At 41.6% G+C, this 15,089-nt stretch overlaps 2 protein-coding genes across 6 annotated transcripts in view; one reads left to right on the top strand and one right to left on the bottom strand.

The window, feature by feature from the left end:
* LOC101118514 (boLa class II histocompatibility antigen, DQB*0101 beta chain) overlaps positions 1-15,089 on the top strand; it is a 65,211-nt gene that overhangs the window by 23,722 nt on the left and 26,400 nt on the right. The gene's annotated exons all lie outside the window — the stretch shown is intronic.
* DQA (HLA class II histocompatibility antigen, DQ alpha 2 chain) lies at positions 3,107-14,402 on the bottom strand. 4 transcript variants are annotated; one of them, XM_027958340.3, is made up of 5 exons: positions 14,256-14,402; positions 9,911-10,159; positions 9,184-9,465; positions 8,746-8,920; positions 3,107-3,254 (listed from the first exon to the last, which is right to left on the bottom strand). In XM_027958340.3, the coding sequence occupies exons 1-4, from the start codon at positions 14,335-14,337 to the stop codon at positions 8,766-8,768; spliced, it is 768 nt and encodes a 255-aa protein (XP_027814141.1). In that variant the 5' UTR covers positions 14,338-14,402; the 3' UTR covers positions 3,107-3,254; positions 8,746-8,765.

The following is a 15,089-nucleotide window of genomic DNA, read 5'->3' on the forward strand; positions in this document are numbered from 1 at the left end:
CCTAAAGTTAGGTAAATAATTGCTTAACACAGTCACTGTTCATTTTTTCTGATTGTCTCACAAGAAGCAACTGACAAACAACTAATCTCAAAAATATACAAGCAACTTATGCAGCTCAATTCCAGAAAAATAAATGACCCAATCAAAAAATGGGCCAAAGAACTAAATAGACATTTCTCCAAAGAAGACATACGGATGGCTAACAAACACATGAAAAGATGCTCAACATCACTCATTATTAGAGAAATGCAAATCAAAGCCACAACGAGGTACCACTTCACACCAGTCAGAATGGCTGCGATCCAAAAATCTGCAAGCAATAAATGCTGGAGAGGGTGTGGAGAAAAGGGAACCCTCCTACACTGTTGGTGGGAATGCAAACTAGTACAGCCACTATGGAGAACAGTGTGGAGATTCCTTAAGAAATTGCAAATAGAACTACCTTATGACCCAGCAATCCCACTGCTAGGCATACACACCGAGGAAACCAGAATTGAAAGAGACACATGTACCCCAATGTTCATCGCAGCACTGTTTATAATAGCCAGGACATGGAAACAACCTAGATGTCCATCAGCAGATGAATGGATAAGAAAGCAGTGGTACATATACACAATGGAGTATTACTCAGCTGTTAAAAAGAATTCATTTGAATCAGTTCTGATGAGATGGATGAAACTGGAGCCAATTATACAGAGTGAAGTAAGCCAGAAAGAAAAACACCAATACAGTATACTAACACATATATATGGAATTTAGAAAGATGGCAATGACGACCCTGTATGCAAGACAGCAAAAAAGACACAGATGTGTATAACGGACTTTTGGACTCAGAGGGAGAGGGAGAGGGTGGGATGATTTGGGAGAATGGCATTCTAACATGTATACTATCATGTAAGAATTGAATCGCCAGTCTATGTCTGACGCAGGATACAGCATGCTTGGGGCTGGTGCATGGGGATAACCCAGAGAGATGTTATGGGGAGGGAGGTGGGAGGGGGAAAAAAAATAAAATAAATAGTTGTTTAGTTTGAATATGAATCCAAAAAAGCCTAGCATTTGGTTTATATGGTTCTTCAGTTTTGTTTTAAATGTGCAAGTTTCTCTGTTCATTATTTTTCCTTGCAAATTATGTGCTGAAGAAATGTGATTCTTCAATTATGTAACTTTAAAATAGTACTATATTAGATATTAACAAAGCCTTTAGTTTTTAGAATTAAACTTTTAAAGTTTGTATTCTTTATTATTTATTTCTGATTCAGAATATGAGATATATTTTAAAATAGTGTAAGCTTATTAGTTTCAGTTCAGTTCAGTCGCTCAGTCGTGTCTGACTCTTTGTGACCCCATGGACTGCAGCACGCCAGGCTTCCCTTTCCATCACCAGCTCCTGGAGTTTACTCAAACTCATGTCCATCGAATCGATGATGCCATCGAACCATCTCATCCTCTGTCATCCCCTTCTCCTCCTGCCTTCAATCTTGCCCAGCATCATGGTCTTTTCAAATGAGTCAGCTCTTCTAATCAGGTGGCCAAAGTATTGGAGCTTCAGCTTCAGCATCAGTCCTTCCAATGCACACTCAGGACCGATTTCCTTTAGGATGGACTGATTGGATCTCCTTGCAGTCCAAGGAACTCTCAAGAGTCTTCTCCAACACCACAGTTCAAAGGCATCAGTTCTTACTAGTTTACACTAAGTTAATTATATTATATTATACCTTCATTAGTCATTCATAGCAAAATAAATTCCAATTAATTAATTCTAATTTTGTTTTCATACTGTTCATGGGGTTCTCAAGAATACTGAAGTGGTTTGCCATTCCCTTCTCCAGAGGACCACATTCTGTCAGACCTCTCCACCATGACCCACCCATCTTGGGTGGCCCCACATGGCATGGCTTAGTTTCATTAGGTTAGACAAGGCTGTGGTCTGTGTGATCAGATTGACTAGTTTTCTGTGATTATGGTTTCAGTGTGTCTGCCCTCTGATGCCCTCTCGCAACACCCATCATCTTACTTGGGTTTTCCTTACCTTGGACGAGGGGTATCTCCTCACGGCTGCCCCTCCTGACCTTGAACGTGGAGTAGCTCCTCTCGGCCCTCCTGCGCCCGCACAGCTGCTGCTCCTTGGATATGGGGTTGCTCCTCTAGGCGGTTGCCCTTGACCTCAGACATGGGCTAGCTCCTCTTGGCCGTGGCCCCTGACCTTGGGCGAGGGGGAGCGCCTCTCAGACATGCTTCTGCGCGGTCCATCGCAGCTAGTGACGGACCTCAGATATGCAGATGACACCACCCTTATGGCAGAAAGTGAAGAGGAGCTAAAGAGCCTCTTGATGAAAGTGAAAAAGTTGGCTTAAAGCTCAACATTCAGAAAATGAAGATCATGGCATCTGGTCCCATCACTTCATGGGAAGTAGATGGGGAAACAGTGGAAGCAGTGTCTGACTTTATTTTTTTGGGCTCCAAAATCACTACAGATGGTGACTGCGGCCATGAAATTAAAAGACTCTTACTCCTTGGAAGGAAAGTTATGACCAACCTAGAGAGCATATTAAAAAGCAGAGACATTACTTTGCCGACTAAGGTCCGTCTAGTCAAGGCTATGGTTTTCCAGTGGTCATGTATGGGTGTGAGAGTTGGACTGTGAAAAAAGCTGAGTGCCAAAGAATTGATGCTTTTTAACTGTGGGGTTGGAGAAGACTCTTGAGAGTCCCTGGAACTGCAAGGGGATCCAACCAGTCCATCCTAAAGGAGATCAGTCCTGGGTGTTCTTTGGAAGGACTGATGCTAATGCCAAAACTCCAATACTTTGGCCACCTTATGCAAAGAGTTGACTCATTGGAAAAGACTCTGATGCTGGGAGGGATTGGGGGCAGGAGGAGAAGGGGACAACAGAGGATGAGATGGCTGGATGGCATCACTGACTCAACGGACATGAGTTTGAGTAAACTCCGGGAGTTGGTGATGGACAGGGAGGCCTGGCGTGCTGAGATTCATGGGGTTGCAGAGTCAGAGACGACTGAGCGACAGAACTGAACTGAACTGAATTTTGTTTTATATATCAATTATTTCTAGTCCCATAAACTTTTTGTTACATAATGCATAGTTTTATTTGTTTTTATTTTTAAAATTTTATTTTTTAATTGTTGTTCACAATGTTATATTAGTTTCAGGTGTACAGAATAGTGATTTGAAATTTTTATAGGGTTATACTTCATTTAAAGTATCCAGCAGATTCATTCCAGGGTAAATATCTGAAGAAAAGAAAAAAAAAATCTAATTCAAAAAGGTATATACTCCCCAATGTTCACAGTAGCATTACTTATGATAGCCAAGATATGGGAGCAAACTAAGTGTTCAACAGATTAATGGTTAAAGAAGATGTGGTATGTGTGGTATGTGTGGTATGGAATATTATTCAGCATAGAAACGAATGAAGTTTTCCTTTTGCAACAGCACAGGTAGACCTGGATTGTATTATTATGCTATGCTGAGTTCTTACCTTATGAATCATTGATACTTAAAATTTCTTACTCAAAATCCTATTGCCAAAATTCTTCTTAGTACACTTGTTCATAGGCAGGTGATCTATATTTTTTTACTGAAATTTTAATTTTATATGTTTAAGATAATAATTGCTGATATTTTCTTTCACTTAAAAATATATGTAGTATATTGATGCATATACATGGCATCTGAAAAAGTTGATTTAGACAATCTTATTTACAAAGCAGAAACAGAGACACAGATGTAGAGAAACAGATGTGTGGATATGGAGTCTGGGGGGGGGAGGGGGATGAATTCGAAGAGTAACATTGACATATGTTCACTACCATGTGTGAAGTAACTAGCTAATGGGAACATGCTGTATAGCTCAGGGAGCTGAGCTTGGTGCTCTGTGATGACCTAGATGGGTGGGATGGGGGTGGGGTGGGCGGGAAGCACAAGAGGGAGGAGTATATGTATACGTATAGCTGATTCACTTTGTTGTACAGAAGACACACAACATTGCAAAGCAATTATACCCCAATTTTAAAATTTCTAAGCTAAAAATAAAAGTAAACAATCTAAAAAAAAATACACTCTATTTTAGAGAAGTTTTAGGTTCACAGCAAAGTTAAGCAGAAGGTGAAGAGATTTCTCACATACCGTTGCTCCACTAACCATATCCTGTGCTACTATCAACATCTCCTGCATTTTTTTTTACACTAGATGAATTTACATTGACACATCATTATCACCCAAAGTTCATCGTTTACTTTAGGGCTCACTCTTGATACGTATTCTATAGGACTGGACAAATGTATGACATGTATCTCCTACTACAGTTATCAGAGTAGTTTCAGTTCCCTAGAAATCCTCTGTGCTCTGTTACCTACATTTTCTTGATCACCTCTGGCTCAGATTTCCTGCATTTACTAATTCCTACTCTGCATTTTAAATTATTTTTTTATTTCTACCTTGCCGGGGTCCAGCCTTGGTGGATCCAGGGTAATTCGAAGGTGGGGACAGAATTGGCGTTCTAGGAAAAAACTTATCTAATTACAGATATAGAGAAAGATTAGAAACGGATAGTGTAGTAGGAAATATTAGTGGAGAAAAAGAGGCTGAATAACTTGGTTTATGTGGAATACCAGTCACCACCTATGTAGGCCACAGGCGTCTTTCCGTTCTCCCGGAGAGGAGGCACTGAGGCCTCCCCAGTCCTATCTTAGAAGCCCAGGCAAAATTAACAGGCTTGGTGAATACCCACATTCCAGATGGGAATTCAGCCAGAAAAATGGGGAGCAAGAAAGAAACGACATGGGGGAATCAGTCTTTCTAGAAACTGATCCGAATTTTTTATTTTTAGGTTTGCTTATATACCTTTTGTTACACATAGGGATGAATACAGAGTCACACGGGGGTCAGCAGTCCAGACCTTTATCAAAATCAGGTGCTTTACATAAAAAAAAGATCTTAGGGGTTTTACATTACCTTCTGGCCATGAGGCCTGCTGACATTTTACAACCCTTTCTTTCTGATAACCAAAAAACTTATTTTTTCCAAGAGTGTTTTTTCTTAAACCAGGCGCCACCCTCTGAAGGTAGCAGATAAAGTTGCATTGCTATGGGGTGAGGGTGTAATGGGTTACAACTAAGAAAGGAATTGATTTAACCTAAGGTTAACATGATTAATCTTAAAAGTTAATATTTATTTCTCCTATATGCTAGTTATATTCATTATAAGGGCAAGGAATATGGAGATTTAGCAGCAAACATCAGCCCAACAAATGAAAACCTTTCACCAATGTTCCCCTTAAGATCTATTTACTCTTAAGATAGTGATAAAGTTACATTTTTACATAGCAAGGACACAGTGATTTATAACAAAGTACAGTGATCTATAACAAAAGAGAAAATTCATTAACTCAAAAAGTCTAGTATTGCTAACATCAAAAACTACTATATTTCCTTTTCTATATTCCAAATACATCAATTAATATATTCCCAGGTGCCTAAGGATATGGAGGCCTGGCGGCAATCATTGACTCAACAATGAGAAAAGCCCTATGCTAATTAAGACTCTCAAAATACTCCAAACTCTCTGTGCTGTTTATGGTTGAGAGGTTGTCATACAAGCTAGTCTGTCAGCAGAGAGGTTTGACCTGAGACACCCTTGTCACACCCAGGGCAGGGAATTAACAGTAATTATTGGCACAACAAATGAAAAAACCCTTCACCAATATAATTCCTAACCAACCCACTATACTAATAATTTCTAACTTCCCAAAAGAATCTGCCTTTAGTAAGTCTAAAACATCTTGTGCCTCTCATGGTTGGGAGGCTGTAAACAATCACATATGGCCAGATGAACCTATACAGGCAGGCTAGATAACCTTCAGAGGAATTTGTAAGTTGAAACACTCTTGTCATGCCCAGGAATTTTTATTGACTTGGAGCTGCACGTTTACTCCTTCTCCAAGAGGACCGGTGGGGAACAGCCCCCCATAAAGTCAGAGGTGTAGGCGAGAGCATGAAACAGTAAAGCAGGTAGACTCTGGTTTTGGGGTAGATGCTCGGGAACAGGGGGTTTCCTGAGGCTTGATCATGCCTTTGCGTATGCTAAGCCTCCTTCCTTGTGACCTTTGCCATGGGCGGAGTTCCTCATGCTAGCTCCTGGCACTATCTCACAGCTAGCTTTTTCTCCTTGAATCTTCCCTACTCCTCCAAGTAAACATGCATAAATATCCATTTACATGTAACATAGCTCGACTAAAAATTATAGGTCATGGGAGAGTGGAACATATTTTTTGTTAGAGAGTAACAAATCCAAAATCAAATGTTACAATTTTCCTGAAGAGTTCTCTTAGCAACCCCTTCACCAATGATAGGTCATTGACAACTGGACCCTACTTATCCTCTCAGTCTAACTCAATCTCAGCTTCTCTCATTCTGGAAAAAAATAATTGTTCAACTAATATGTGAAAAAGTTAATCCATACTCCATGTATGGAGTCTCTTAAATCATTAAAACAAATCTCTTAAAACATTAAAAGGCCCAGGAAAAGTGCTTTCTATATGATTTGATCTATTCTTTTTAATAAACTAATTGTGAATATAACTAGCAATGTTTTTCTTATGTATTTGTATACTATGTGTAAGACATTTCCTATGTAACAAGATTATTTGAATTCTGTCACTAGGCCTACAAGAAACATATCAACACCCCATATAATGGATGAAAAAACTACAGCTTGGAAATGTTAGATACTTTAGCCAGGGTTATAAAATATAAATACTAGGTATAAAGTACTGAGTCCTGAACCTGGATTTAGGTTTCTTTGTACCAAACTAAGCTGTACGATATTGTGTTGATATTGTGTCTTTTTTCACAATTACATTTTGAGCTCCCTGATGTAGGCATGGGCAGGGACAGTCTCATACATTTCATAGCTGTTCCATAATACCTTCCAAGATGCAATGCATAGACTCAATAATTGCAGAGTGGAAAGTCTGAGGCAATGTGCCTAAAACATTCTCAAAGGCACAATGATTCCAAGTCAAGTCACTCACACTCTCGAGAGTGACGTTTGGACACACTCAGGAAAGCCAGAGGATCCATCTGTTGATTCACTTCCTCCACACGGATTTCCACTGGAGACAGTGAATCTAGAGGAGAACATCGCACTCATAGATGCTGCTACATTACCTCAATGATGTTGTCTCTCCTGGGATTTCTCTCTCATAGATTCATGCTTTCCTTAGCCAGGAGGGTCATGGGCAGAGGGCTGGGGATATTGGGATATTTTGCTATTTCCAGGGCAAACAGGGATGCACAGGAATCCAGCGTGCCTGGCTTAGGCTTATCTGCCTGGAGACACCCTGCAGTCATATTCACTCTCCCATTCCTCACAGGCCACGTCAGGAAAGTCTGTGTGCTTATATAGCAGGAATTCACCTAGCAGGTGAGACAAACTACACCTGTCTTCTAGGGACCCCAAGCATGCCTGTGATTTCTACTCCCTCCCCTCTCCCATTAGGGTTACTAACCCTAAGTAAGGACAAGTTTTTGGTCCTCAAATATCCACATTATTATCTTATTCTAATCCTCTCCTAACTGACTTTCAGTTCTTTCTATATCTAGAGAATTCTTATCCCCTAAGGGTGAGGAGAGGAGACAATGCTTTTGCTGTTATAATGCAGTCCTCACAAATTTAAGGTATTGGAAACAAATTTTGATGTTTGATACCAAAAATTTGACTTTTGGTACTTTTGAGTTCAAAATTCTTTTCTCTAATTTTTGTCATAGCTTTATAAAGCTGTATTAAAATGGGTACAGAATTGGGAATTCCCTGGCATGCCAGTGTTTATGACCCAGTTTTCTTTGCTGTGGTTCTGAGTTCGATCCCAGTTTGGGGAACTAAGATCTCACAAGCTGGACAGTGCAGCAAAAAAAAAAAAAAAAAAAAAACAAACAAACAGATGAGTACAGACTTCTCTCTTGGTTTTTGTATTTCTGCTATAAAAAATCTATACCAAGGGAAAAAGGTATATATTACTTTCACTGATGCCTGAATTAAGAGGTGGATGGCAATGCCAAGAGCCAAGAGTGGAAACAGTAGGAAGAGAGAAATATTAACCATAGTGAAATACTGAAATATTATGATTTTATACAAGTTGCTCTTATGTTCCTTGGCATGAAACATGATCTGAGAAATGAAATGAAGGGGCCTAAAGCATAAGAGAATATGATCTTGGTTAGCCCTGAGATGAAAGACAGGAAAAATTTCTATTGAAGGGGAGTTTATTGCTTCCATGGTGATATGGGGTCCGGGTCACTAGGGAATAGGTAGCTGGGTGGAATACCCCAGTGATATCATGGTAGGCAACTATTGAGAACAGAAAAAATATCAGAAAGTTAGGGGAGAACTCTGAGGTATATGTGAGGTCTGAGATGATACAGCATCTTAAGTCCCAGAGAAGAGAGGAGGGGCAGAGTATAGGGGGAGAGAGACTATATGATGAACTTGGCCAGAAAATAGTTCTAGGTTGTCTAGCGCGTCCACTCTTCTGCTCTCATAGATGGGCAGAGCACCTGCAACAGGAAAGGCATGAGACTGATGAGTCCTAGGGAGCTTCTGTGCTGTAGTCATGCTGGTTCCCAATTCTCCCACAACGTTTCAACCACGTTTGTGTCTGCAACTTCTTCCCGCTTCGCTTTCTCCTGAAGTGTGTCTGTGGCACTGACAAATATTGATCCTTACCTTCCTTTCTAGGGTGCGACTCACAAGGGACCCTGGTGTCTGGAGGCCCCACCTGAGCGCAGGCCTTGGATGATGAAGATGGTGCCCACCACGATGCCCACGAGGCCCATGGTCAACCCCAGGGCACAGACCACAGTCTCTGTCAGCTCTGACATAGGGGCTGGAATCTCAGGCTCTGGAAACGTGAAGTTATGAAAGTCAGAATACTGAGTGTTGGTTCATGTGCCTGTGCATGAGATTGGGCAGGAGGTGTGTTGTTCATGCTACAAAAACTCAGGGCACCAGGCTTAGGGAAGAGAATGAAGGTTTCTATAATTTTAGAAACCTTGAAGTGTGGAAAACCAGCTTTGGACTGTGAGATTGAGGGACCAAAACTCAGCGTGTTTTGTACTTGGTAGAAAAAGAGAGAGTACTGATAGGAGTGGAGCTTGTACATACCCCAGTGTTTGAGCAGTGGCTCCTCCAGGCCCCAGTGTTCCACTTTGCAGTCATAAACGTCATCATCAGAAGGGAGGAAGGTGAGATAACCAAACTTGAAGAAGGAATGATCATCCTTGGGGAGGAAGCTGGTCTCATAAACACCCTTCGTGACTGCATGCCCGTTCTTCAGCCATGTAATGTTGATCACAGGGGGGAAAATGTTGTCCACGTGACAGATGAGGGTGTTGGGCTGACCCAGCATCACGGGAGACTTGGAAAACACAGTCACCTCAGGAACCTCTATGGTGAGGAAACAGCACAGATGTGAAATGGGAAAAGCTTGGCCCTGATTCTGCACTGCCTCCTGGGGGAGCCCGCCCACCAACGTTTCCCAGTCTGAGAGGAGGAGGAGCTCTTGTTTGCCTTCTGCTGGGAGATGCTATACTCTGCCCACGCTTTATCCCCGTGCTGTCTGTGGGCATGCTTGTTAAGGAGGGAGGCGTGTGGGACTCCTCCTTGAGGGATTCAAGGAATATGTTATGGGAGTAAGGGTCCTTATATTACATGGAAATATGTGATCTTTGAGATGGGAGAGGATGAGTGGTCAATAATTACTATGACACCTGGGGACCCTTGGAAAAGTTTCATAGAGTGGTGAAGGATATCCCTCCTTAGAGAAGAAGGGAGTGAAGCCTGATATGAAAGAATAGATTCAGGAAAGAGAAGTAGAATGGTGGACACTTACCATTGATAACTGGGGTAAAGTTGTACCATTTAGTCATGACATCCAAGTTGTGTTTCTCTGTAGCTATGTTACTCAGTGCAACTTGAATGTGAAAACCTGCAAACTGGCCAAACATAGGCAGCCGCCAGACAGTCTCTTTCTTCTCCAGGTCCACATAAAGCAGCTCGTCTTCGTCAAATTCCTGGGTGTACTCGCTAGAGGGACCATGAGATTGGTAGAATTCTGCGCCATAGGTGCCAACGTGGTCAGCTGATAAGTGAGGGTGAGAAGCAGGAAAGTGGAAAACAGAGAGAAAGAACATATTAAAAAAAGTAGAAGAGACTAACTTTCAAAGACTGCGGGGTTCATCTTTAGCACAAAGTCTCTAAGCAAAATTCCCAGTATCGGCTTCCTTCTCCCTCAGTGTTGGTAGCTGTCCTGTTAGAATCCTCGCTGTTTTTGCACTGTAACACGTGTGATTCTTGGGCTTCCTTTGTGGCCTGGTGGGTAAAGAATCTGTGTGCAATGCAGGAGACCTGGGTTCAGTCCCTGGGTTGGGAAGATCCCCTGGAGACGGGAAAGGCTACCCACTCCAGTATGCTGGCCTGGAGAATTCCATGGACTACAGTCCATGGGGTCGCAGAGTTGGACATGACTGAGCTGCTTTCACTTTCACTTTCATATGCTCACAAGGGCAGGATTTCACAGGCTTTGTTTACTGCTATTTCCTGCCTGCCCAGCTCAGTGCCTGGCACATTGTAGGTCTGTAATAAAGAATATAATGGAAAGAAAGAAGAAAGAAGGGAATGAATGAATTATCCTGGTATTAGCTTTCTTCTCGCTTCTTCAAAAGTTTTTTCTCTCACTTAATTTTTCATCAGATAAAAATACATTCATTGTGATTCTTCTCCCCTCAGGCTGACTCAGAGCAGAACATTTACTGCATAGAGATTCCTTCTTTTTTTTTTTTTAACCAAGGAGAAGCCCACATGATTTTACTAGTTTAAAAGAATATCCTCTTTTATAAGATATAAGAAACAGTATGACAAGGACAGTGGCAATGTAACAAAGCATATAAAGAATAAACAATGCTTCTAAGGTGTACATCTTGTTAACTGTAGTGATTCTTAAAGAAGAATGCCTGATTCTTTCTGAAATTAAAAAAATGGAAGTTTTATTTTGCATTTCTGACATTTCCTCCCCCTATTTTTTTTCTTTAAAGTGAAAGTCACTCAGTCGTGTCCGACTTTTTGCGACCTCATTGACTTGAGCCTGCCGGGTTCCTCTGTCAGTGGAATTCTCCAGGCAAGAATATTGTAGTGGGTAGGCTTTTCCTTCTCCTTCTCCAGGGGATCTTCCCAACCCAGGGATCAAACCCAGGTCTCCCGCATTGCAGGTGAATTCTTTACCATCTGAGCCATCAGGGAAGACCATTTTTTTTTTTTTTTCTTTAAGGAGGTAATGAAACTTTTTCTGATTCAACACATACTTGTTGAAGACTCAGAGTGAATTATAACCCTTTTCTTCAAATGGACAATGTACTTTTCTGAGGATGCTAAAGAAAAATGGCAACCAACTCAGTTTGACTCTGCCAAAATCTGGACAGTTTTGTCCAGACACATATTAGTCTTTTAATATTTTCTCTTTCCCAGCTTCCTCATTTCATGAATATCAACAGGGTTTCAGACATTGGCAGAGACAAAGAATAAAACATCTATCAGGCATGTCTCTGTCAACAAGGAGTCTGTTGAGTAATGGGAGTCAGGTGAGAAAAGGACCAAGTGCTGTGTACTGATCAGTGTACTGTGATGGGTATATCCTATGTCCTCATCTGACCTCATCTGTCAATCAAACCAAATGAGATTTTCCTTTCATGTTCATTGGTCTTTTCAGGGGTCTGTTTTTCGCCCTTGGAATGAAATGATCTTTTAAGATTTTTTTGGACACCTCTAGCTCATTCCTGAAGTTTCTACTTAGTTATCAACTGTTTTAATCAAGTTCTCTCATTACACATTTAAAAAAATTGCATTATAATTTCCAATCTCCCCATTCCAATGTCCTGCTTTCAAGTTAGTCTATTGCTCATCCTTTACCCCCTTTCTGGATCAGTTATAATTAAAGGCCTTCTAACAAAATTTCTTTATCCTTGTAATGAATATTCTTGACTCCTTTTCAAACATGAATATATGCAATTATTCCTTTTCATCTGGTACTTGTCCTGGGTTGCCCACAGTGAACCGCATCATACTGCTGTGCCAACTGGAACCAATCACTTTTATAGCTTCACCCTCAGCTGGGTCCATTGCCCTGCTCAGCAATACTCCTGCTTTTCTACACCATTTTCTTAGCATGACTAATCTTAGCACTCCGAATGAGGCAGATAGCGTGTCTTTTCATTTTTGATTCCCCCAAAACTTAGCTTGCTATATGCTCAAAATTGTGTACAAAATGTCAATTACTATTCTTGAGGATCAAAGAAACTTTGGGGAAGACTTAAAGACACAGAGGTAGCAGAGCTATATGAAGGTCAGAATCAGCAGTGACCAGGGAAGCATTATGACTTGTGAGCCTTAAGCACTGTTGCTCAGGTGGGCCCACCTCCATAAAAATACTAAAGGCCATATTTTATGACCATATTGGCATAAAGACAAAAATAATACAGGCTAAACTAAAATTAAAACATTTTCTTCTACCATAAATTTTCACTTTTTCTAATTAAAATAATAAAGTATTTTCATGGGGCCTTACAAGCATTCAGGCCCTTGGCACTGTGCCCACTGTGCCTAATGGGTAAGTTGAGCTTGACCAGGACACTCTGGTGTGATGCTGAAGAAAGAAAATGTGGAAGTGCTCTGGAGAAGCAGGTGAAACTTGCTATCACACAAAATTAGAAAGGGAGCAGCCACGGCTAATAAAGTTGCTGAAGATTAGAGTAACCTCCTTTTCTCTTCCCCTTTGAACTATCTGGCCATTCTACTTTGGTTTTACAAACTCACTCTTCTTGTTCATAAACAACAGAGATGTGGGCAAGGGATGGATCTTGGAAGGAAAGGAAGATAAAGAAATGTATGAACAGAGGGTAGAAAGAGGGGGACAGCAAAGGCAGAGTGGCCTAAGGGACCAAAAAAATAACCTGTGCTTGCCCATTCTTCTTGAAGGACTTCTATAGATGGGGTGAAGAACAGGTAATTTGGACTGACAGTTTGAAAACAATACAATTTAATTCAGCAAGTTTTTTTTATCATAAAGTTCTCAATTTTAAAATAAAAAGGAACATTTTTACTTTGTTAAAGAAAAAAAATCAAGCTACACTTATAATGGTAATACTAAAAAATAAGAGTCATCTTTGACATTTGTGTATCTTAATTACTTAGAAAGCATGCCTCACAACTTTATTTGTGAGGTGACATATATGAAGTAACTGAGATCAAGTGATGCCCGTGTGGCAAAGTGCTTTATATAAAGGTACTCGACTGAGCTTGCTCATCTACCCGCTGTGCCAGATGCCAGCATGGCAATGTACGTAGATCTGAGACTAAGAAAAGGTCAACCGTCTTCATATCCACACAGTATTCATAATTCATGGAACTATTCACCCCAAGATAAACTTTAGAAGAAATATATAAAAAGCTTCCAAAGTTGTTCAGATAAATTTGGGAGCGATAGTTTATGGAATTTTTGGTAACAAGACGTCTACTTGTGATAACATCGCTAATCTTTCAGGCAATAAAAAATGAGCTCATTGCCCTAGAGCCTCCAAACACATTCACTGGCTCCAGCATCAGAAACTGAGTGACGACCTTGGTGAACTCTGCAACAGCACAGGTAAGAAAGAGAGCGTGTCTGGACTCTGGTTTCCTGAAGGATAAACAACTGTAATTTTTAGATTTGCCTAATATTGAAAAGACTCTTGAGAGTCCCTTGGACTTCAAAGACATCAAACCAGTCGATCCTGAAGGAAATCAGTCCTGAATATTCATTGGAAGGACTGATGCTGAAGCTGAAGCTCCAATACTTTGGCCACCTGATGCGAAGAACTGACTCATTGGAAAAGACTCTAATGCTGGGCAAGATTAAAGGCAGGAGGAGAAGGGGTCGACACAGGATGAGATGGTTGGATGGCATCACCGACTCGATGGACATGAATTTGAGTAGGGTCTGGGAGTTGATGATGGACAGGGAAGCCTGGTGTGCTGCAGTCCATAGGATCGCAAAGAGTTGGAAACAACTGAGCGACTGAACTGACTGACTGAATATGGAGAAAGGTGTGAGGGTCTCTACTATTTCTAGGCCAATCTTTCTTGATTTTCCCTCTGATTCCCTGTTCCCCAATGCTAATCTCTACATCCCTCAACTGTGCACTCACCTACGATGTCTTCACCTCCACTGGGGCTCATCATGGTGGTCAGGGCGAGGGCCCCCAGAATCAGAGCTCTGTTCAGGACCATCCTCTTCTCACAGTGGACTCAACAGTGGCTGTTTTGAGTTGCAGAGCAATGATGAGGGCTGAGCTGAGAAGCAACTTTGAAGACACCCAAACCATACTCTGCCAGGTCAGGTTGTGGCCAATCAGAAAAATCCCCTTTGATGACACCTCAGTTGCTAGATGAAGGCTTTGTACTAAGAGGCCTGGAAGGAACTGGGAAATTCCCTGGTTCTGATGCAGCCTCCACTCAGACTGGACCAGAGGGATCTGTCTATGAATGGAGGGACAATATTAGATCAGAGTCTTTTCACATGTGTGTAAGCCCGCTCCTGACAAGAGGGGTGGGAATTTCAAAGAAACTTCATGGACAGATGAGGCCATCACTGATATGGTGTCCCAACAGGATTTTCTGGATTACAACTCCCAAGAACTCTCCCTTGAGTTGGTCCCCTCCCTGGGAGGCCCTGCCACCTCCCACCTCCCCTTTCCCCTGCCTCCATGCTGTGCTGTGCTTAATCTCTCAGTCATGTCTGACTCTTTGTGACTCTATGGACTGTAGCCCGCCAGGCTCCTCTGTCCATGGGGATTCTCCAGACAAGAATACTGGAGTTGATTGTCATGCTGTCTTTCAGGAAATCTTCCCAACCCAGGGATCGAACCCAGGTCTCCCACATTGCAGGCAGATTCTTTACCAGCTGAGCCACTAAGGAAGCCCAGGAATGCTGGAGTGGGCAGCCTATGCCGTTTCCAGGGGATCTTCCTGAGCTAGGAATC

Source organism: Ovis aries, chromosome 20 (assembly GCF_016772045.2).
Source record: "Ovis aries strain OAR_USU_Benz2616 breed Rambouillet chromosome 20, ARS-UI_Ramb_v3.0, whole genome shotgun sequence".
Lineage (NCBI taxonomy): Eukaryota > Metazoa > Chordata > Mammalia > Artiodactyla > Bovidae > Ovis > Ovis aries.

Coding starts and splice junctions, on each gene's coding strand:
- DQA (XM_060402991.1), bottom strand. CDS start 14,337: ATGGTCCTGAACAGAGCTCTGATTCTGGGGGCCCTCGCCCTGACCACC. Junction 10,160..14,255: donor TGGAGGTGAAGACATCGTAG/GTGAGTGCACAG, acceptor CTCACTTATCAG/CTGACCACGTTGGCACCTAT. Junction 9,466..9,910: donor CTTTACCCCAGTTATCAATG/GTAAGTGTCCAC, acceptor TCCTCACCATAG/AGGTTCCTGAGGTGACTGTG.